This window comes from Candoia aspera, chromosome 8 (assembly GCF_035149785.1).
Source record: "Candoia aspera isolate rCanAsp1 chromosome 8, rCanAsp1.hap2, whole genome shotgun sequence".
Lineage (NCBI taxonomy): Eukaryota > Metazoa > Chordata > Lepidosauria > Squamata > Boidae > Candoia > Candoia aspera.
The window spans coordinates 52,501,945-52,526,183 of NC_086160.1; the positions used below are offsets into that span (position 1 = coordinate 52,501,945).

The 24,239-nt window shown below is 37.7% G+C and overlaps 1 protein-coding gene across 7 annotated transcripts in view; it reads left to right on the top strand.

Moving 5' to 3' along the window:
• CAMK2D (calcium/calmodulin dependent protein kinase II delta) overlaps positions 1 to 24,239 on the top strand; it is a 136,226-nt gene that overhangs the window by 45,986 nt on the left and 66,001 nt on the right. For all 7 annotated transcript variants that reach the window (XM_063310624.1, XM_063310625.1, XM_063310618.1 and 4 more), the window contains exon 3: positions 18,298 to 18,357. In XM_063310624.1, coding sequence (XP_063166694.1) covers positions 18,298 to 18,357 — 60 coding nt within the window. The remainder of the gene's footprint in view (positions 1 to 18,297; positions 18,358 to 24,239) is intronic.

Below are 24,239 nucleotides of genomic sequence, written 5' to 3' on the forward strand. Positions count from 1 at the left end.
TAAAGCCGTCTCTTAGGTTGTTGGAAGAGAGTGTTTGTTATGCAGAGTGAGTTGTCTTGGCAAAATTCTATCAGCCTATGTCCTGCTTCGTTTTGTTCTCCCAGGCCATGCTTACCTGTAATTCCAGGTGTCATCTGACTGCCCACCTTAGCATTCCAGTCTCCCGTGATGAAAATAACATCTCTTTTAGCGTGTTGTCCAGTGGGTGCTGCAGATCCTCATAGAACTGCTCTACTTCAGCTTCTTCAGCATCTGTGGTTGGGGCATATATTTGGATCACGGTGATGTTAGATGGCTTGCCCTGAATTCGAATTGAGATCATTCTATCGTTTTTTGGATTGTATCCGAGCACTGCTTTAGCCACTTTACTATTAATTATGAAGGCTACTCCATTTCTTCTGTGGTCCTCCTGTCCACAGTAGTAGATTTGGTGGTCATTTGATGTGAAGTGGCCCATTCCAGTCCATTTCAGTTCACTGATGCCCAAAATGTCTTTCTTTAATCTTGACATCTCACCAATAACCACATCCAATTTGCCCTGGCTCATAGATCTTACATTCCAGGTTCCAATGGTGTGTTGATCCTTAGAACATCAGATTCGCCGTTCACCACCAGCACCGTCGGCCGCTAGCCATCCTTTCGGCTTTGAGCTAGCTGCATCGTCACGTCTGGGGCTAGTTGAACTCATCCTCTGTTCCTCCCCAGTAGCATTTTGACCATCTTCTGACCTGGGGCTCTCATCTTCCGATGGTATACCAACATATGTCTGGTTATACTGATCCATTTAGTTTTCACGGCAAGAATACTGGGGTGGGTTGCCATTACCTTCGCCAGGGATCGCATTTAGTCTGACCTCTCTGCCATGACCTTCCTGTCTTGGGTGGCCCTTCACGGTTTAGCTCATGGCATCATTGAGGTGCTCAAGCTCCAGCACCACAACAAGGTAACGATCCTTTGCTGAAGAAGCACCTTACTGTATGATTTCTTCTTTATACCCCGCAACCTTATAGAAGATTCATTTACTAATCAAAAAGCTGATTATAATAATTTCCATTAAATTGCAGATATTCAGAAACAGCTCCTTATAATACTGTAGTTAATATTAAATTAATACAGCAAAATGCTTCCCTGTTGTTGGAATTGGATGAGGAATATCCACGTATACGTGGACAATAGTCATAATGTGACTTTACTTAATAATATCAAATGTTAAGAGGTAATCACTAACCAGACTTAGATAAAACCTCTGCAGCAGCTGTTCTAACAACGCATGGAAAAGCCTTCATAAAATGTATATTTATTTTAAAATACTAGAATCAAGGCTTAAATTTTGCTTGAATTGGGAAATGTGGTACCTTGAAAATTTCAGTGGGTATCCAAATCAAAGATAAAATACCTTACCATCCAGTTATTTTATTCCTGTAAAAGGAGGTTAAGGGAAAACTTCTCCTTCTGTATGCAAGTTCTATTCCTCTATGGGATAGCACATTATAGTACAGCTCAGAATTAAGTATTTGCATATAGGATGGATGGATGGATGGATTCCGTAGATGCAGGATGCTGAGCAAGCTTCTTCCCTTCCATTGTTTTATACTCTACATTTTCTGAAATCAAAAGGGAAGGGTTGGAGAGCTCCTGCTTTGAATATCAAAGTCCTAATTTTAAATAGCCTGCTGTGCTCTATATAGCAGGTTATTATGAAAGGTTTGGTTAACTTTGAGGGAGCAAACTGAAGAATTGTATTAACTATTTACATTTGTCCAGGGCAAACAAATGAGAAGAGGCGTAAAGTTAGATCACATTATTGCCCATTTATAAAGGCTGACATCAGTTCTTTGCATTTCTTGTGAAAACAGAGATAGGCATCCTTTTCATACTGGGTGCTTAGATTTGTTTGGGAGCAGAAAGGTAATAGTGAAGAGAGCATACATCATTAATTTGGAAAGATAGTATGTTGATATTCACCACTGTGGAGGTTATCCTTTTTTTTTTAACACCTCAAGATACTTAGCCTATTCCCCTGCTTCCTTGCCAGTAAAGTGAGAGCAAATGATAGTGCAGCCTTTGAAAGATGTAAAAACCGTTGGATGTGTTTTTCAGAATATGCTGTATTTTCTAAAACTCCCTTTTGATTTTTCCTTTGCTCTTCATATTGTAAAAACTCCAGCATTTTGTTGGATTTGTTTTCCCAACATTCCATCACTCTTAACTCATTGCAATGCTCTGTATTGGTTTCTTAGTTTGGTTTAGTTTCCTACAAGTGGAATCTGTAGCGAAGCTTGTGGTGCATTCTAAGCTCCTAAGAAGCATACTCTGGTCAAAGACTCCAGCCGACATGAAAAAGGGCCTTGCAGTTCTTATGTGGAAATATTTCAGAAGGAAAAAAGTGGAAACAAAGACAATAGTTCTTTTTCCTACCTTCTTATAATTTTCCCATGATATGCTAAAATATAATAGGTCCCAAGTCTCTAATAATGTGTCCATATTTGCCATGCTGACATCTCCCTTGATTCTTGCCAAGCTTAATGCTGCCAAGAAGAAGCTGCAAAATAAAAAAATCATATTTTTTTAGAGATATTTCTGGGCACTATACAGACCCGTGGAGTCCTTGGTGCTCTCAGAGCCTTGTTGTTTTCTTGCAGATGTTTCATTGCCAGACTAGGCAACATCTTCAGTCAGAAGAGGGAGTGGGCCTTGCTCTCAGTTTATATACTGTGGCTTGCCCTGCTTGTGTTGGTGGGGGTGTTGTTCTCTCCTTGGGAGTTCTTTGATTGGGCTGTTGTTCGCTGCTTGGTTGACTGACTGAGTTAATAATTGTTTGATTAGGGTATATTGTGCTGTTTGATTGTTCATCTGGTGTTAATCCTAGTGTTAATCTTTGCATATCCGGGTGTTGACTGCTGGCAGGGAGGTGTTCTGGAGAAAAGTTTTGGCTTTTCTATTGTCTCTTTTGAATGGTATGTAAATGTTGTTTACCTCTATGTGTCTGTTGATGGCTGCTTTGTCTGAGTGCCAGGCTTCCAGGAATTCTCTGATGTTTTTGGATTTGCCTTGGTTTAGGATGCTCACAGTTTCCCAGTTGAAACTATGGTTGAGTCTGTCCATGTGTTGTGAGATTAAGGAGTTCTCATCGTGTCTTCTGACTGCTAGTTGATGTTCGTGGATGCGCTCTGCTGGTCTTCTGTCTGTCTGTCCTACATAGTGGCTGCTACAGTCCTTACACAGTATGTTATAGCTTCTTGGCTACTGGGTCTTTAGGGTTACTTAGGATGTTTTGAAGAGTTTTAGTTGGTTTATGTGCTACAGTGATGCCGAGTTCTTTCTTTGCTTTTTAAAAGTTTTAAAGCCGTTTCAGTATTTACATTCATTTTTGTGTGTATTTCCCTGCTTAGAATAGTGGGAAGCCATATTGCAAATTTGCAGCAGTTACAGACAGAGAAGGCTCTGGAGATAACAAAAATGGGATTTGGAGGCCATGTGTATATTTGCAAAATGCACATTGTGCATCCTAAGCAATGAAATTGGCTGAATTCATTCTGGTGATCCATTTTCCTTCTCCATTTTCCTTGATTTTTTTTTTTCAAATAGAATTTCTGGTTTGTTATTTTGTATATGGAAGTGTGATATATGTCCACATGCAACTGTTTTCTAGTATGTTTTCTAGGCTAAATTATTTCAAGTATTGTACAACAGCATGGTGTTTCGAAGCATCCCTACTTGTTAGCTGGATAATTGACTGCAGATTTTTTGCTTCCAAAGAATGTTTCCACATATTCAGATAATAAATTTGTCTCTCTGCCCTCTTTCCTAAGTTGAAAATTGATGGGGAACAGCTACAGAAGAGGAGGGAATGTTTTCCTGAAATTTTTTTCTGATTTCAAAGCTGCAGCCAGTATTTGTATTTCTTTGGCTCAAGTGGTTCTTGGGATCACTTTGGGGTGATTGGGCTGTCTGCCCCTGCCCCAGACAGGAGAGCCTCAGAGTCTAATATAGCCTTTCTCAACCTTTTGACCCTGGAGGAACCCTTGAAATATGTTTCAGGCCTCGGGGAACCCCTGCACATTCAGGCTCAAATATAGGCCAGAACTTAAAAACTTATTATATTTGTTTCACGTGTAGGCCTCTATATATGCATTAACAGTGTTCTTAAACTAAACAAACTTACCTCTTAAATGTGAAGTTGCCTGAATTTGAAATAATTTTTTAAATAAATCATGATCTCCCAGAGAACCCCTAGTGACCTCGCAGAACCCTAGGGTTCCATGGAACCCTGGTTGAGAAACCCTGGTCTAATATGTAGTTCCTGGAAATGTCTTCTGGCTGGGCAGACAAAATTATCTTTCTGCTTCTGAAGAGTATATAAGAGAACTTTGCCCAGCAAAGTTATTTATCCACATTTTGAGGCTGCCTGACTTCTTAATGACTCTGGGTGGCTTACAAATAAAAAGAAAGATTGAACATTAGTATTGAAAATGGATAGGGCTTTCTTTTTTATATATACAGTATATATAATTTTTATTAAAAATTTTATTATAATAGTAAAATCTAATACAAACTAAACTTAAAGAAAGAAAATAGAAGTAAAGAGTGCAAGAAAAAAAGGAAGAAAAGAAAGAGAAAAATAGAAATATAATAAGGAAAGAGAAAAGAAATATATAAAAAAGTGACTTCCAACCTTCATCACAACAAGTATAAATGAATTTAGTGACTCTTCACCCCCTCTAAAGTTAGAAACATTTATCTCTTCATCCTGTATCCCATCTCTTTTCTATAAACAAATCCATAAAACATCATCTTTTCAGTCCTGGTGTCAGCAGAAACTCCATAAACAGTTGCCAGAGGTAACACTGTATCTTGTTTTAACCTTGATCAAATAAACCAACTTTATATTCTTTCCTTTTACTTCTGTCAGTCTTAATCTTTAGTTCATTCGATATTGTCGTAGGATTTGATTTCATTTCTTCTTTGTCCCATTGCACAGAATTCTTCAAGACTTTAACAAGCTTCTTTTGTAAATCCAGTAAGAAAAAAATTGTTCAGGTCACTCTCTTGGTTTGTCATTTGTATTTCCCTTTTAATTTTAAAGCCTCAGCCAATTTCTTTTGTAGATCCAGTAAAACATACTTTTCTGAATCATTCTCTTGGCCTGTCAGTTGTAAATCCACTTTCAATGCAATCTCTATCTTGTCAGATAAAATTTGTTCTACATCTGCCATTTCTTCAATATTATCTTTGGACATAGTCTATCCATAGAAGCAGACATCATTACTGACATGTTGATATTGTGGCTACTATTTTCTGATTCCATTCTTCAAAAGTCTCCCTCAATATTTTTATCGTTAGAAGATTGCAACATTTTGCAGGTTTGTAAATCTTTCCTCTACCTAAAAATGTTAGTCCCCTTTAATGTCCAGGTTTTGAAACCAAAACCAAAACAGAATCTATTTCCCATGAGAAGCTGTTTGTTCTTTATAATTAATTCCAAAATCTTACTATAAAAGTTTCAATATTCCAATTTTATCTGGACCCTGTTTATAATTTCTAAGATCAAACTCTTATTTAGCTTTTGCTGTTTATTTCAGATTTTTAAAATTCTTAAGCTTATGATTAATTTTTTATTTCATTCAGCTCCACTTTCACAGAGCCGTCTTCAGTTTGCCGTACTTCCCCCAGAAGTATCCGAAAATGGATGGGGCTTTCAACTGGTTTCTAAACTCTGGGTGAGAAGGGACCCAGGTCCCATAACCATCTATGGGTGAAAGGATACTCTACTGTCATACAATTTTCCAGAATATGCCTGCTTAAGGTTCAGCTTAATCAAAATTGACAGTATTGAAATACAGGCTTTGAATTGCTTTTTAAATCTAATTAAGAAGGCCCATAGATCCCATCGTGCCACTTAGGAAGTAATAAATCAAGATAAGTGCAAAGCAGAAATTTGCATCTGAAAGCAGGAGGTGGCGTATCAGACTGTTTTAAAGACAACTCTCTTTTTTAAAATAATGAGCAAACGTCACCTCTGCCATGGACCTTTCTCATACCTTCTCCTTTCCCATTATTGAAAGTTAAGCCAATCCTATATCAAATTTGATATAGATATAGATATAGATATATATCCTCCTAGGTGCTGATAAGCTAATTCTTGGTTGGTTTTCACTTTGCTTTTATTGGAAAGTGGTAAAACCCAAAGAGCATTTCAGAGAGTCTAAGAGCCTTAGAAAATTGAACTGTTTTTGGTCTGTGATGAAAACCCTCAGGATTATTTTCACCCACAAAACATGTAAGTAGCAAGGCACTCTTTATGGTGGGGTAGTTTCATGAGTGCTGACAAATGGTTGTGATTGCACTGGAAGTCTCGTTGCTAGACAACAGATGTGCTCTGAATATGAATGACTCCCTGCAGCTCTTACTGGTTTTAATGTAATGACCACTAGAAAACTCCATCATTTTTATTACTTCACTTGGATTCAGCACTTAGTTGTTTTCTGCAGCCACTTTATAAATACTAGTTTCTTTTAAAACCAGCTACAAAATCAGCAATTAAACTGTGGTGCAACATACGTAAATGAAGACTAGTTAAGGATATCTGTATTAACAGAAGGAAATTGTATAAAAGAGTTTTAAGTTATAATCTCTACGTGAAAAGCAGGACAATATACATGTAAAGAGTGAAATCGAAGGGAAATATTTCCACAGCAGAATTATGCTGTCTTCCAAACCAGGACTTTTTCTCTGCCTCCTGAAACAGCCTTAACGTGCTTGGGAAATCTGCCCTGAAGGGCCCCAAATCCTCCAGATTTTGAGAATATATAGGGGGAGGAGATAGGCATAAAAACCAGTTTTATGGAGAGAAGCCTGTTACTGTGAGATCAGATTTCACCAGAAGAAAACTACAACACAGTATGGCTTTAGGTTGTAAATAGGGGCGTACAGTGGTTGAGTCTGAAAGGCATAAATGTGCTTCAGAACATGTAGAGGCTCACTGTAGAACCTGCCTGCAATTCCTTAAGACCAAATGCATCTTTTTCCAGGATTGTGCTACAATGTCAGGGTGCAGCTGTGTAATCCCTGGCAAAAATGCAGGGAGTTGGAGACAGATGTTGAAACTGTTCCCACATGTTTAAAATCCGAAGCACTGCACAGCCTTCATTATTAGTAATGACTGTCATGGTTTTTTTCCTTTGGATTGTATTGTTCTTCCTTTGCTGTGAGTTCATTGAAGGCTAAATAAGAGGATTTTGATTAAGCAGAGAATTTCTTTTAAAAGACTTAGGAACAGCAAAGTCAGAATAACTTAAATAAATTATGTCTGTAATTTTGTTCTGAGCCTGGTAACCTTAAAGAATCAATAATAATTAGAAGCTTCAGGCAGGAATTTAGCTCTTTTAACTCATGTCCAAGTGGAAGAAAATGAGTCCCATTTTTGTGGGATAAAAGGTTAAATGTCTTAGGTCCTTCTCTGCTTGGGGCTCCTAGGACCTGTAAATGGGTGCTAACAGGTTTTGTGAAAGTGAAACTAAATTTTATTTGAGATATCCTCCAGGCCAGATAGAAGTGGGGCAAGGGGAAGTCTGCAGATCCAGTGTAAATACTGGTGTCTCCAATTTTGGAGTTATATCTGAATCTTTTTCTTTTGTTTTATTTGTTATATGATAGCTTTGTCTAAGCTCGATAAATTTAATAGCTGGAAATTTTAAATGAAATTTAAGGAAATGATGAGGTTGGCATTTTCCAAAAGATGATGGAAGATGTAGACCAGAGTTAAGCAGCTGGTGTTCACCAGATGTTTTACAGCTCCTATAATCTTTGATCAATGGACCTAATGGCTAGAATTTATGGAAAATATCATTTCAAACATCTGGAGATGCCAGTTTGCCAGTCCATAATGTAACTCATTAGAAATTTACTAGCTTTTAATAGCGCCTACTCCTTAGTAATTGTGCTTGGGCTGAAATCCTGGTAATTCAGCAAGCATTTATAATAATATAATGTGATTATACTGTATTCATTTATATCTGAATGTAGATTATTTACTGAACCAGCTTCACAAAGAAAAAGGAAATTATTTTTCTTTAGTCATCTCAGTGTCATTTCTACACTGCTTTTGGAATCCAGTTTGTATTTCTGAGTCATTTCTTGTATATACTGAAGTGCTACTGGCCAAAATTTAGAAGGTTGAAATACTTAAGAGATGAAAAAAGCAACAGAGCCAAGGTTCAAGCATGACTCACCATTTATAAGCTGTGGACTTTACTTTTCAATGGAACTCTTTGAGGATGAGGTCTGACATCAATAAGGAGACATACCAGAAAGATAATTTAAATACCTCTTATTTTTATTCTAATTCCTGATACTGAATGCCAGTTTGTCCAAATTTTGTATGCATCAGTGCTGAAAGAAGTCTGTGCCTCTTGACATATGGTTTCCTATGTGGTGGTAGATGCCTAAATGTTTCGAGATTTTAGTCAGAGATTTTAATTTTAAAAATTATGTCTTTATTCACCCAGTCTTTCCTTAGGCCTGTTGGATTCTGTTCCAAAGAAGTCATTGGTATTCTTTGTACCTCAAGCCACAAGACAGGAAACTGTCCAGTAGTGAAAAATAAAGACTCAAACTTGTTTACTCAAAGTTTGTTAGAGAAAATCTGATCCATCTCCTTATCTGAAAGAAAGCCAACAAGCATGTATTGAACCTTTCTGCCCATTTGCATATGGGTGAATAGGGAGTGTCTTGATGCTTTTCTCCTGCTTTAGCATCTCTTTTTGGAGAGATTTAATTTTATATAAACATAGCATAACATGACACATATATTCAATTTTAAGTATAAAGGCTCTATTTCAGCATATTAGTTGGTGTTTAATGTATAAGGATATTTATACGTTTTATGTTTACTCTTTAAAAAAATCCTTTAAAAAATAAGCCAGATCCCTGTGCAAGGAATTTGGTACTGAACCTGATTTGAGCCCATACCCTGCCATCAAGATACTTTAGGCTAGCATCAGCTTCAGATACCTTTTGATAGAAGTTGTGGCCTTTGTGGAACCAGCCCTGAGTTAACTGCACTACCCTCACATTTCTAAGTTGGGACATCTGTCCCTCCCAGATTGTAGGCATATGCCAGGCTCCTAAAAATCAAGTGAAACCTGTGGCTGATTTTGCTTTGGGAAACATTCTTTTTTCCCTTTCATAAAATAGGATTACTTAATCTGAACTGCAAAAATCTGGGTGACCATTAGATGACAACGAAGAGGTAGTATGTCTCTTTGCCTCCATCCAGTGTTTGTCTGGACTTTTGCAGCCCAGAACTGACAGTTCTACATAAAGAAAATGAAGGACTGGGGGATGTGACATCATTCTGCAACATTTCCATCCTAATTATATCATTTTTCTTTGTTAAATTATTTTTAATAAAATATTTAAATTTAAAAAAAATTCTTATCCTACTTTATCACTTCCATCAACGCAGACTCAGAATTTTGTAAACATATCTATAATTTATGGGGAAGGGGGAGAAACATGTGTCCTATTCTATTCTCAATAGTCACAACTTCATTGGAAGACACATTTTGTCTGTGGGTAATCATAAAAAGTTAAGCAGAGTTGGATCCTTGTTAGTACGTGGGCAGGAGACCACTGAAAAATAGCAGAGCTATTGTCTCTTTTAGGAATTTGGGAGAAAAAAAAATCCCATTAGAAGAGATGGGCAAACTGTTTTCCTATTGCCTTCATGGAAAAACAGTATGTCTTTGATATGACCAAAGATCTTTACCCATCTCTTCCATAGGCTGTCTTCCTTCTTCAGTTTTCATTTTTAACTTTTTTTTATTATTCAAAATATTTCAGTAAAATCAATTACTCTGAAAAAGTTAGCCTAAAGCAAGAATTTGGCAAAAAGAAAATTAGTAGATTTAGGAAGTCATTTATGAACTCAACAAGGAAGAGGGTTGGTTTTGGTATGTATTTTTATATTGTATTTTTTAAATCTTTAAATCACATTAGTGAGGTGGGTGGCCATATAAATCAATTTAAATAAATAATACAAATAATCCTAAACTTGAGGTCTTACAGAGTATGAGTCTTTTGTCTTCAGTTTAATTTACACTGTAAATAAGCCATGAAGTTGTTGGTTGAGAGGCTTAAAGGGGCATTCTTTTCTTTTTCTGGATAAAGTAATTCAGAGCTCTAGTTCGTAAAACTATGAGGTAGTATACTATTATTCTAGAAAGTCAAATCTTGAGATTCTGGGTGTCTGCCCAGGAAATTCTTAAGGAATCTTTGAAGAATCTGTGTTTTGCAATTGCAAATAAGGGATAAATGAAAAGATATTGGAGGCAAGGTCAAACCATATTTTAAATAACCAAAATAAGTGATTAATGTTTATATCAGGATTTGGAAAATTTCAATATTAGCATTTTAGTTGGTGTTTTTTTAGGTTTTACATACTATGTTCAGTAATTAAAAAAGCTTAATATTTTATAATGAAGCTAGCCATTTAAATACACTAATAATAACTTAGTTTTGATAGTCCATTGAAGGTTTCATTATAGACTAACATTCAGATGTTGATTTAAGAACAGAATCAGCACAAAGTACTTTATCCTCTTAGGCAGAGTAAATTCCCCCCTCCCTACAAACAGAGTACTAGAAAATGAAAATTGGGAACGGTGAAAAACAGATCACAAGCCTGTACTTCTCACACTAAAATACATTTCCCTCTTGAATTATGAAATACTGTCTTCATTGTTGACTGTTCTTACATAGCCTTATTTGAGATTTGAACCCAGTTAATATTAGAAGCTTTAAAGATTAAGTTGTTGGAAATGTTGTAGTTGCTGGATATTCTTACATTAATTCTTGGATTTTTTTCCATACAGGCCAATGCTGGAATATTTTGTTTGTGGGTGTGGGAGATAAAATACAGTTAAAAATCTCATCTGCTAAGATTTCCACTCTCCCTCTGTATGAGAAAAATGTGAATAGTAGTATATTTTTCCTATAGATAAGTCTCTCTTTCCTCCCATCCTCTTCTTTCTTATTTACTTCATTCCTGATGTAAGGTTGCGTGTCAGATCTCAAGCCTCAAATATGTAGATAAGCTCCAGAATGCTCCTATAGTAACCACACAGCCTCTAGATCTGGAATATGGATTTCTTTTTCCTGCCAAGGCAACTCTAAGCATTTCTCTTTTTCATACTAACTTTTGCTGTTGTCTACAGGTTCTAACAGTTCTCCATTGTTATTTTCCTATTTATTTAAATAGGAAATAATTATATAAAATATTAAAATGAATATATTAAGTGGTAAGACTCACATGCTCACTAGGAATCTCATCTTCTTTTAAAGACTAAAGTGAAATGAGCCATAGTTCCAGCAACTAGAACCAGACAAGATCCTATAAAAAAAACCTCTCACCTATGTTACTATATGCCATGAGCAAAACCACGGAATTTGCATTTATGTGTGTCTGTGTGTTTTAATGCGCTGAAGGGAGTAATTAGAGAGGTTTTCATCTATGCAAGTCTTATTTTTAGAACTTTTTTTTTTTTTTTTTTGCTCAGATGTTATTTCTGGAACTGAAAATTACATTAATGTTTTTTGAACTAGAATCTGAATCTTCCTTTGAGTGTGAATATGAAGATGTTGAATTACAGCTGAAAGCTGTAATTAAAGTACTAATTAAAAAGAAGCAAAAGGGTAAGTCAGGTAAAAGAGAATAATGAACATATCAGTTGATACATTATTAGCTAGATATTAACTCATAGTCGTGTCTATTTACTTGGCAGTCTGCTGTAGAAAAGAATGAGTACTGTCCTTATTGCCACCCATACAATGAGATTAAAATTGAGTAGCCAAATTGCTTCTGTAATCTCTGCAGACCTTCACAGAGGTTAGAACTCTGGGAAAATGAGGATTCTAATCATAGGGGGATTAAAGGTGTATATTAAAGATTCCAGCTTTGATAAATTTGTCCTCCACCCATGGAAGACTATGAGGAAATGCTGGAGGCAGAGTGGGCGGTACTAGAGTATACTGAGTCACATTTTCTTCTCCCACAGGTTCATTATTTCCCAAACCAGAATACCCTAGGAGTACTCAAACAGTGGTGTTATCAGTAGCACTTTGGGCTACTGTGAATAGTAAAAAGGTACCTAGAAGAGTACTCAGGTACTTATGAATACAATACCTTTTTTTTTCATTCCTGTTTTAACATTTGAGGACAAATGGGAATCTACTTTTTTTAAAATAAATGAAACCCTTAATGTATGAGTTGAGTAATTGACAGGTATTCTTTCTCCATTCCCCTATCACTACAGTTACCAGATATCTGGCAAAGGGAGGATATGTTCTCCTTTTTGTCCTCATTTCCTCAGTCCGGCAGGCATAGCCTTAAAGTCAAATATTACCCAGCTTTTTGAGCATCTCTTCCTGAGTAGCTTTTCTCTGCAGCACAGCTCTTCCCTCATAAGTGCTATCCACAAATGAACAAGCTCAGCTCTGTAACCTCAGTTATTTGATTAGTACCCTGCTGCTGCCTGAAATTGACGAGACCTTAATCAGTTACATCCTTTTGCCTCCTAACCAGTTCCAGCACATTCCTGCAACTGAAAAGCCAGTGTTCTGATGTTGGAAAAAGTAATTTCAAATACATGTAGGCCTCCTAAGTACTTCTTTTTTTGCAGTTTTTCTCTGTAATTTTCAGCACAGATGCCAAGAAATTAACTAATTTCAGTTAATATGTCCTCCTTTTCCTCCCATTTGTCCTCCTTTCCAGTTGTCCATATCCTCCTTTGCCTGTTCAGATATCTGGTAACCCTACCTATCTCCGCATTTGTATCCAATCATTTACAAAGTGTGTCAGATTAATTGAATATGTTTTGCCTAGTCTTATTCAAAAGGCTGGAAGAATGGCAATGCCCATGCAGAAAAATAACTTCAGGCATACTGTGTGCCCTCATTTAGTCTCCTTTCATCCAACAGGCCTTTAAAAAAATGGCTGTTTTCGTGGCATTGCCTACAAGTATCCATTATACTTTTGTAACCTCTGTGAGAGAGTTGTCTTGGCGATCGTGGCTACCTGACAAGTACGTAAAAATAGGAAACATTAGGAAGACTGGGCGCTGCTGGAAAGGAAAAGTACTTTTCCCATTAAAGTCCGTGATATATTAGAACAGTGCCTTCTTTTTGGGACACCAGGTAGCTCTCCAGAGAAAGTAGTAAATAAAGAAGATAATTCAAATGTTACCCTTGGAGAAGATGATGCTTCCTAAAGGATTTGGTTGGGAGAAGTATGTTACTTGTGAAAAGTCCAGTAGCCAGCTTGGGCTTTAGAGAAGGTTAGATGGATAGAGACCAAGGGGTGTGTTCTTTCTCTTTGAACCAATTTGAGCAGAACAGCTTCCTGGACAGAAAGCCTTGAGAATTGCATGATGTGATGAGAATAAGTAAGCTGTTTTTCAATTGTCTAAGAACTAAAGTTTGGAAATGCACATCTTGTGAAAATAGCAGTCCTATAAAATGTCGTTGACTCTGAAAGAGAAAAATTAGGACAGTTTCAGAAATGTTTGCAGTCTGGCATGTTTTCTTTGGATGTACTGCTCAAACAACAAACAATTAGAAAACTGCCTTGAATACATACTTACTCTTAAGCATGTCCAAAATAAACTCTGGATGTTAGCCTCCACACTTTAAATAAAGCTAGCTTCTTGTGGTATAATATGTAGCTGCTTGAATGTTGCATTAATTTATTCTCTATGAAAATGAAAAAGGAAGGTGTTTTTTTTTTTTAAAAAAGACAATTGCCAATAATGGAACTCATCAGACGCCACCTTAGGTTATATTAGACATTATCCTAATTCTTTTCACAAAAAACGGAAAGTTGTATTTTATTTTCTAGTCCTCCATCTGCTATCCACAAAATTTGGATTTGCAATCTCCCTCCATATTTAAACAAATATGTAGGTTCCACTTTTTCTTCCACTGAAGGTATGGTAGTAGTGGAAACAGCCATCAAGATGCAGAAAAGAAAGGACAGTTATTTTGATCTTTTTCTGTCTCTCACCCCACGGTTATGCCCCCACCACATGCATAGAGGAAAATCTTTGAGAGAATTAAATGGTGCCCTTCTTCCCTTTCTTTATCAATGAGTGCTATGCTCATTCACAGATACTCTCAATAATTCAACAGCTGTATGAAGAAACCAAAAGAGGAGATACATGTCACATAGCCTGTCCCCATTTTATGGCTTGGCTAAGAGACTGGCTGCATCAGGTCTTAGCCTCAACTCTTAGCCAGCCCTTCTCCAGCTTCTGTAATCTGTAGCCACCACTGCCTGATGCAAATGAAAGACTGTAAGTTGGTAAAATCCATTTTAGGCTATATATTCCCTGATTTTAAATGTGTTATATCTTCTTAATTTTCTGCTTGATTCCTTACCTGAAATCTTTTTCTTTTTTTTCCTGTGATGGTAGGGCAGTGCCACTTCTCCTCGCTACTTTTAGTTACATTCTATTTTTATTTCTATCTGGTTTAAATCCAATTTTAACCCAGCTAGTTGGTCTTTTGCTTAGATTTGCTTGAAATGTAAAATTAAGATCAGATGACACAGATTGTAAAAGCATAAATAACAGTTTTCTTTTTTCTTTTTAATAGAAAGATGCCAATTTCAATTAACAATGTAAAAATAACCAAAAAGAGATATATTTGCTGATATATTACTTCTTCTTATCCCATTCTAGACAATAACTGGGATGTTTTCTCTGCCATTATACCCTGCTTTGTTTTTCTTTTCATTATCAAGGAATATTTTAACAGCTTGGCATCAATGATCTGTATCATGTCAGAGAAGATAAATTATTAAGTGTGGTGTGAAATAAATTAGGCTGAGTAAACTTCATTTTTATTTATATAGGGACTTAGTGACTATAGAGTATATAGTAGGTATTCTATAAGAAATCAGCATGTTTTATTAGTCTTTTATGTATGCCATTATGCAGATGTTAAAATGTTTTACTCACCATGGGCAGCAGGACTAATTGAAAACACCAGTTAATAGAAGAATAAGTTATTTTATTTCATTTACTCCCTTAGTTCAGCCATGTCAAATTTTTATGGTAATTCCTATATTCCACCATACATTATGAGATCAACACATATGCAATGTTTTCAGAGCAAAGGTGTTAGCACCTGCATCATAGGGCTGGGTAGCTCTTCAGATTCAAAGATATAAATGTGTTTTGGAGTGCTCGGTGGCATTTCTATGAGCCAAATGGGTCTTTTCCTGGAATTGTGCAGCAGTCGAAGAAGGATCCTGAGAAATTTGTAGCTGTTTTAAGAAGATGCAGAGAGATGGTATGTTCACACCCTATATGTGTGGAAGCACCTTTTCTCATTTCAATTCAAATCCCACACAGCCCCATTACATCCCAACTATATAACAATAGCTATCTTGGAAATTCAGCTCCAAACTTGGCCACTTTTCAGGAGCATTACAAGATATTTTGTAGAATGTATTGTCTTGTTTGCCTCTAAGTTAGTATGCCATTCAAGTTTCCAGAATACTCTATTATACCAAATAATTATACAGATACAATATCTGACTTGCATACCTGTGAGAATTTGACCTATATAATCCGTCACTGTATGTTCCACGGCCATCTGAAAACCTCATTCAGGGTACTAACCTACTACTAAAAACTGAATGATTGCTTAGTGACAGGTTAACTCAGAGGAAATTACAAGCTATTCTCAAAGAAGCAAAAAATTAGGTTAAAGTTCATAAAATAATTGACCTATAAAATATTCGCTCCATTGCTAGTAATAGCAGCACTCCTTGAGGCCTCCTATAATAAGCTCAGTTTGGTTGTGATCCAGACTGGCTCAGTTTCAGCATCCCGTTAGCTTGCTGCATACATACTTTTTAAACCTTAAAAGCTTTAAGGTTAAAAATTAAAACTGCTCAATTTTTAGTTATAGTTTGTTAACAAAAATGATTATCATTATTTAATACTAATTATATTGCTTTCCTTATGCATGTAGGCACATAGATGTAATGGGACTCCTTATTCACAGAGACTTCGCCCTTGTGGATCCAGGGCGGTAGAAACTCTTGCCCATGACCTCATACAGTGTCCTTTATACGATGCCCCAAGATGTGCTTTGATCTCCCCAATCTTTTCTAAATTTGAGGGTCATGCTGATAAATTTTATGTTTTATTTCTTTTTGAGGGATGCTGACTCTACACTCACATACCAGGTGGCCAAATGCTTTTATCAAGTTGTACCATTGTGCAAAACTTTTAATTAGGCATGTTGTTTCACTGTTTTATTGTTTTCTTTTTTTTTTCCTGGTAATGAATTGTGGGACCAAACTATTTTTCTTCTTCTATTTATTTTTTATTTTACTATTTTATTTTATTTTTGCATCCTACTGCATAGTGCCTCCAAAACATACTGAGATGAGGCAATGGATACTGATACAATTCAGATTAATCATCATAATATATAATCATTATAGTGTATTGAAGGCAGGTTCAATATGACATTACTGTAACAAGATAATCTCCTTAAATATTTGGTATTTGGAGGCCCAGAAAAACCTTCCACCCATTTTTTTTAAAGCTTTCCTAATATAAAGTGGATGAGCGTAGCATGAATTCGTGTATGCTTGTGGGAAGCAATGAGCCAGGGTTGATTTTGAATTAGCAACCATGGGATGCACTGAGGTCAAACTAGTGGTACAATAATAATATCCATAATGAAGCAGAATGCTGTTTTCTCAGGTGAGCTAGTTTGTGTCTAACTTATTCAGTGCTTAAAGTGGAAGAAAGAAGTTGTCTTTTGTCTTTGTTTTGCTGGGGGGTTTTTTGAAGGAAGAAGCATCGCTGCAAAATAGAAGAAAAAAATGTGCTGCTTAATCCATTTTGTTACAATGTTTGAACAGCTGTCTGTATGTGTGTGTGTACTTGTATTAAACTTTTTGATAATTCTGACAGTGAGGTCAGTATTATCTTATATTTGGTAGGTCTCAGGCGGTGGGCCTTCTCTGCAATGATGCCCACATTGTGGAACATCCCCCCCCCCGCAAAAAAATTAGGTTTGCTCCATCCCTCTTGACGTTCCAGAAGTCCCTCAAGACCTGGTTATGTCACCAGGCCTGGGGGTCCCTGGGAACCGGAGACTTGTTTAGATGGCTCCACTATTCAGGTGGATATACTCATTTTCTGTCTGCCTAGGGTTTGTATACTTTAAATTTAAAAACTTTTAATTTTTAATGTTGACTTTTTATATTTTATATATGTGCTGTTTTTTACTTGATTATTGTACGCCATCCAGAGTCACTTCTTGTGAGATGAGCAACTATATAAATTTGATACATAAATATTCTTTGTGAAGGTTTAGAAGAGGTAACTTAGATCTGGGTTTTATTATGGACTTGGAGTCTTTTTGCCTTAAATTATCCAGGAGATAGTTGGATTGAGGGAGGGCAGATGAAGAGGTTAGGCATATCTTGGCGGTAAAAATCCATACAATCATAGATGGCAGCAAGGAATTGAAGCTTTATGTACCCCATCTAGTGGGCATCCAGATTTTTGCATCCCAGATATAGTATACAGTACCTACTTCTTCCTCTGCCCTCTCTCAATCCATTTCTCTCCTTCACTCATTTCTTGTGGTTATCATTCACCATGATTCCTAAATTGGCAATGATTTTTGTAAAACATAAACTCTGTAAATTATTGATATATGGTTAAGCTTTTGTAAAAAAAAAAAAAAAAAAGCAGGTCTACACATCCTCTGCTAGCCCCTTGCAGACTTCTGATTGGAGCCTTTTCATTAAAGTTGTTCACAATTATAGGAAAAACCTATGCTTGTATAATATATTTCCTCTTTACAGTAATGCCTTCAATTCTCTCCCTCAGGAAAATGAAAATAAAGAAGTAAGAGAGAGAATCAAAATATGAGTTGGAAGATAGAGGTGGAAGACTGAGGCACAGCCCTTTACTGTCCATGTCCACAACCTCTGACTTGGACCCCTCTTGTCAAAGCCACAATTTTATAATGAATACAGGATATGAAAGTGAAATTTTTCATTTTCAATTCTTGACTTGAGTAGATATGATGACCACTTCCTGTTTTGTTTCAGACAGGAAAATGTCTAGCTGGAATACAGAATTATTGCAATTTTACTTACACAAAGGAAATTATATATTATATGTCCAGGTTTCAATTTGTTTTACTTCTGTTAAATTAAGAAAATATTTTTTTTCTAAAATTAATGTATATTTTTATTTCTTGCAGAGCACCAGAAATTAGAGAGAGAAGCTAGAATCTGTCGCCTTTTGAAGCACCCTAATATTGGTAAGAATATAGAAAGATAACTGCCATTGAGAACTGCAGTAGGACAATTACCATGAAGATAGTTTCTTAAAAGTAAGAGATAAAAGAGAGAAGCAATAATTGTTTTGCTCTGGTATAGTACTGTTGTCAGACATTAGCTCCTTTCAGATGTGAATATTGTAATAAATTAAGATCATTTAACAGGAACAAGCCTAGTATCACTGTCTAGCCCTTAGAACACAATCTCTTCCCTCTCATCCACTGTGGCCAAAATGAGGAAAATGAAGAATTGACAATAATTTAGTGTCTTCTTCAAACTCTAAACTGTGGTGCTTTATATAAAGAAACAAGTTTCATAAACTATGGTTTAGAGTTGGGTTGTTTAAAAAAATCATAGTTAAGATAAACAAGATTTTTGGTTCAAGCAGTATGATAATTTTAAAGTAGATGTGAAATTTAATTTCTTCTAAAACTAGGTTCCTTCTAAAACTCTAAAACTATGATTCCTTTCTATAACTAGGTTTGGAATCTGGCCTAGGAAAGCCTTTCATTTTTCTCAGAATGCTCTCTATTTGTTCAGATATGCAAATATTCCACAGTTTCGCAGTTTCCCTTCTCCACACAGAGACATGGCTGTGCCACTTCAGACAATTGCACTGCTGAGTAGTGGAGGAAGTCTTGCTAGATTTGTGCACATTCTTTGCCGTTGAGATATTTGCTAGAGTAGAGTGAAGAGGCAACCATTCCCTTCATGACAAAGTGCAACAGAACATGTGAAACTTGCTGAAGAACTTAAAGCATGTTAGATTCAGTTTTGCACATTGTTACAGTTTGGCAGTTGTTAAATTCTGATGAAGCACTGGTCCTTGTCCTTGTCCTTGTCCTTGTCCTTGTCCTTGTCCTTGTCCTTGTCCTTGTCCTTACCCTTATCCTTTCTAAGCTGGTTGATGTTTTGATGGTTCCTGTCACTTTAAGAATGTTTCTGGACGTAGTAAAGCTACTGTATTGCTTGACTTTGGGCCTCTGGCATAGACTTCAGCAGGTTCTTTGCATGGTGATGTTCTGAGTTTCCTGGTCCTTACTGTATACATCTGTGAAAAATAGACAGTGTTGAAGTTATGTGAGACTTGGCTGTTCAATTTGAGAAAAGTATATCCACTTTTGAAATGATGAAATAAAAATGGTTTTTTTCTCGTTCTTCTGTAGTATAGAAGAGAAAAATATGCTCACGTGAAATAGGCAGTTCCAGGGTGGCAGAGTTAGAAAAGACTTGAGGCAGGCCAGAAGATTCTGTTTTGTTTCTTGCATCAAAATGTTGGGCATATTTGGAGGCAATTTTCTCCTTGAGTTGCTACCCTTTTGGGAGGAAGGAAGTCAGAGACCAGAGTATGTCAAGGATAAAAGGCTTTCTGCCCATTCCAGAATATATATCTCAGTATAATTATTCTTTTAGCTTTATCTTGCTTGAAACACTTGGTTTCCTTTTGTAATCACTAAAACTTACTGTAATGCTTTTAATTATTTAGAAGATAGGCTTTTTTTAAAAAAAGGGTTAAAACATATTAATTTTCAAATAGAATGGCTGAAAACTGCAATTATACAATGTACACACACACACACGCTTCTCAAGCTATGGGAGGAGGCAGTGCTATGCAAAGTGCAGAAAAGAGTGAGAAATTGTAAGCTAAAGGAATTAAACACATGAGATTTAAAAAATGGAGGGAAATACTGTATAGTTAAATCTAGTTTACCCCAACACTGTTTGCTGTATCACTCTATAACTTTTTATCCTTGCAAACCATCCTTGCTTCCATCATATCTATACATTATAGATTTTATTTTGATTTTTGAAATTCTTTCTTTTTGAGGCTCTCATCAACACCATCCAACCATGATTTTCTTAGTATTGGTCTTCCTCTCAACTCATGAATTCCTCTTTCATATATTTGTGATTCATTTGTTCCTTATAGTTCACCAAACTACCTTCATGTTCTTTATTCAAATGGGTCACTCTTTTTTACACTGAATCCACATTCATCCAGCATTTATTCAGTCTTTATTCCACCTGCTCTTGTTTTCCATATACAGTTTTTAAATACCCCATTCCCACTGCATTCAGCTTATTTTTATGTTTCTCTTAACACACCAAACTTGAACTTAACATTTAACAAAATAGCAGAAGCAGGCTGCTATTCGCAGTCATTTTGCTCCTTTTGATAGATGTTCGTTCCTCACAAGAGATCGCATCTTACCCACTACCTTGTACCAGCATTTTTGCATGTTAAAATTTCTCCATACGGTTTTCCATCATGTTGAACTGTTTGCTAAGCATTCCATTCATTTCCCCACATGTATTCCTTTTAACATATATTATTCCTATCTTATTCAGCGACAGACCTTCATCTTGTAAATTTCTGTTCTCTTTCCTCATCTTCCATCTTTCTCTTAGTTGCATACAGTTTATCTGTTTTTCATTCATTCATGTTCTTTACCATTTACTCTCATACATTTCAACTCACAATCTTCCAAATACATGGACATGGCTGGGTAAGCCCCAAAATACTAATTTTTGCCATCCATCATAGCTTTGGTAAGTCAAAGCTTTCCAATTACACATTTTAGTAAGCTAGAGAAGGAGTAGATAGGTTACCAGTCTTAATTATTTTCATACAATATTCCCTTTTAATGATAATGACAGTAGCATATTTGATACATTTTGACCACTGTGTTACAAAGACAAAGTACAAATTTATTCCAAGCATGGACACACTGTTTTCTAATCTAGATGCTATTGATTGCATCCCGCCAATTTGGATATACTGTATGTGGAATGTACTGGCACATCCTCAGGATAAGCAAAGATTACAGATGAACACTTCGTGAAACAGCCCTACTCCACACGGTCCATCGGTGGCCCTGGCGGCAGCCTGGAATAGGGAAGCGGCTAGGGCCTTGGACAAGATCGCGCCTGTGCAGCCTCTCTCATCCCATTGAACCCGACACTCCCCATGATTTACGGAGGAGCTGAGGGTTCTGAAGAGGATTGAGAGATGCCTAGAGTGCTGCTGGAGGAAGACAAAGACCGAACCTGACCGAACACAAGCTAGAGCCACTATTAAGGCCTACCTTGTGGCGGTAAGAGCGGCGAAATGTCGGTATTTCTCCTCTCTTATTGCATCCACAGAATGCCGCCCGGTGGCCCTAAATCTTAATTACCCATTCCCTTCTGGGGAAAGGGGATCCAGATCCATCTACAGGGCTGAGCTGAAGAGTTTTCTGTGTATCTGCAGGATAAAATCGCTCAGATCCATTCCAAGTTGGACTCTGAGCGTGAGGCAGTGTCTGGGGTGATGCCTGGGGGACGTTCTTACTCTGTTATCTGGGAACGGTTTGAGCCTGTGGAGCCCGAGGAAGTGGACAGGATCCTCCAGACTGTAAACTCCACCACTTGTCAACTAGACCCATGTCCCTCCTGGCTGGTGAAGGCAGCTCGGGAGGGGACGTGTGGTTGGGTCCAAGCGATGGTAAATACTTCCTTGAGAGAGGGGGTATTCCCGGCAGCCTTCAAGGAGGCGCTGGTGTGCCCCATCCTCAAGAAACCATTGCTGGACCCTAGTGTACCGGACAACTTTCACCCAGTCTCCTACCTCCCCTTTTTGGGGAAAGTGGTTGAGAAAGTGGTGGCGCTGCAGCTCCAGAGGATCCTGGATGAAACAGATTATCTAGACTCCTTTCAGTCAGGTTTCAGGCCCGGTTATGGGACGGAAATGGCATTGGTCTCACTTATGGATGGTCTCTGGCGGGAGCGGGATGGAGGGAGTGCATCCATCCTGGCTCTTCTTGACCTCTCAGCAGTTTTCGATACCATCGACCATGGTATCCTTTTGGGTCAGCTCAGGGAGTTGGGGATGCGTGGCATAGTTTTGCGCTGGTTCACTTCCTTCCTCCAGGGCTGGTCCCAATTGGTGTTGATAGGGGAGGAGAGATCGGCCCCATGGCCCCTTCCTTGTGGGGTGCTGCAGGGATCAGTACCCTCCCCTCTCCTTTTTAACATCTACATGAAACCACTGGGCGAGATCATCCGTCACCACGGGATGAGGTATCATCAGTATGCTGATGATACTCAATTGTATATCTTCATCCCAGGTGAAGTAAGTGATGCCGTGACCACCCTTTCTGAGTGCCTGGGGGCTGTGGGCGCCTGGATGGGGAACAACAGGCTTCGACTGAACCCTAGTAAGACAGAGTGGCTGTAGATTAACGGTACCTCGAGTGCGAGGAACTTGTCATCTTTAGTGCTGGATGGGGTTGCACTGCCCCAGACAGACCCAGTGAGTAACTTGGGGGTCCTCGAAGAGCAGGTAGCAGTCGTGGCCAGGAGGGCCTTTGCGCAACTTTGGGTTGTGCGCCAGTTACGCCCTTTCCTGGACCAAGAGGCCCTTCAAACGGTCACTCATGCCCTGGTCATCTCCCATATAGACTACTGTAATGCGCTTTACATGGGGCTACCCTTGAAGAATATCCAGAAGCTTCAGCTGATCCAGAACACAGCCACACGAACAATCTTGGGCGTTCCAAGATTTGCACACGTAACACCTTTGTTGCGTGAGCTGCACTGGGTTCCAGTTTGCTTCCAGGTCCAATTCAAGGTGTTGGTTACTACCTTTAAAGCCCTACATGGCATGGGACCAGGATATCTGAGGGACCATCTCATCCCTATCACATCAACCCGCCCCACCCGGTCATGCAGGGAGGGCATGTTACGGACCCCACCTATAAAACAATTTCATCTAGCAGGGTCTCAGAAGCATGCCTTCCCTGCTGTAGCTCCCGCCCTTTGGAACATCCTTCCCTCAGAGGTGAGACAGGCCCCCTCGCTCCTGGACTTCCGAAAAAGATTAAAGACCTGGTTTTGTTAGCAGGCTTGGAATGGGAGGGGGAATAGTTATACCTGGGGATGGCTAGCGCCCTAAGTGATTTTGAGGGGCCTGTTACACTCTTTTGCCACTTAGATTTTATTATATTTTTATTGTATTGTATTGTTGTATTGGAATGGTTTTAAAACTTAACTTCATTTTATTGTAAACTGCCCAGAGTCCCCCATGAGGCGGAGATGGGCGGTGAATAAATTTATAATTAATTAATTAGGACAGTGCATAGCAGGCAGACAGTGCTTAGCGGAAGAAAGACATTGCTGAATAATATAGTTGTTTATTATTATTATTATTTTGAAACAGTAGAAAAACTTTGCTTTTTAGTTTATTGTTTTGTTTATATCATATAGTTGTTTTTATTTATTTATTCATGTATTGCCTTCAAGTGATTTTTTGACTCCTGGCAACTGCTTGGACAAGTCCCTACGGTTTTCTTGGCAAAGTTTTTCAAAAGTAGTTTGCCATTGCCTCCCTTCGAGGGCTGAGAGTAACTGGCCCAATGTCACCCAGCTGGCTTCATGCCAAAGGCAGAACTAGAACTCACAGTCTCTAGTTTCTAGCCTGATGCCTTAGCCACTACACCAAACTGGCTCTACTTGTTGCATAATATTTTACCTAAAATGAAATTTAGTAGTTCTGTTTGCAATTATTAGTATTGTATTATCTTCATTATTATTTGTATGGGTATAAATAATTTTATTATTTTTTTTAAAAAGGTTTAATGCGATGTCCATGTTCACACACACAGCCACACTTAGAGTTATTTTGTGGTACTGCCATTTCTTATTAGGTGATACAAACCAGTTGTTTAAGACAGTGTTCCTCAACCTCAGCAATTTTAAGATGTGTAGACTTCAACTTCCAGAAGTCCCTATCCCATGCATGGGCCAGGGAATTATGAGAGTTGAAGTCCACATGTCTTAAAAGTTGCTGAAGTTGAGAAACACTGGTTTAAGATACTCACACAGC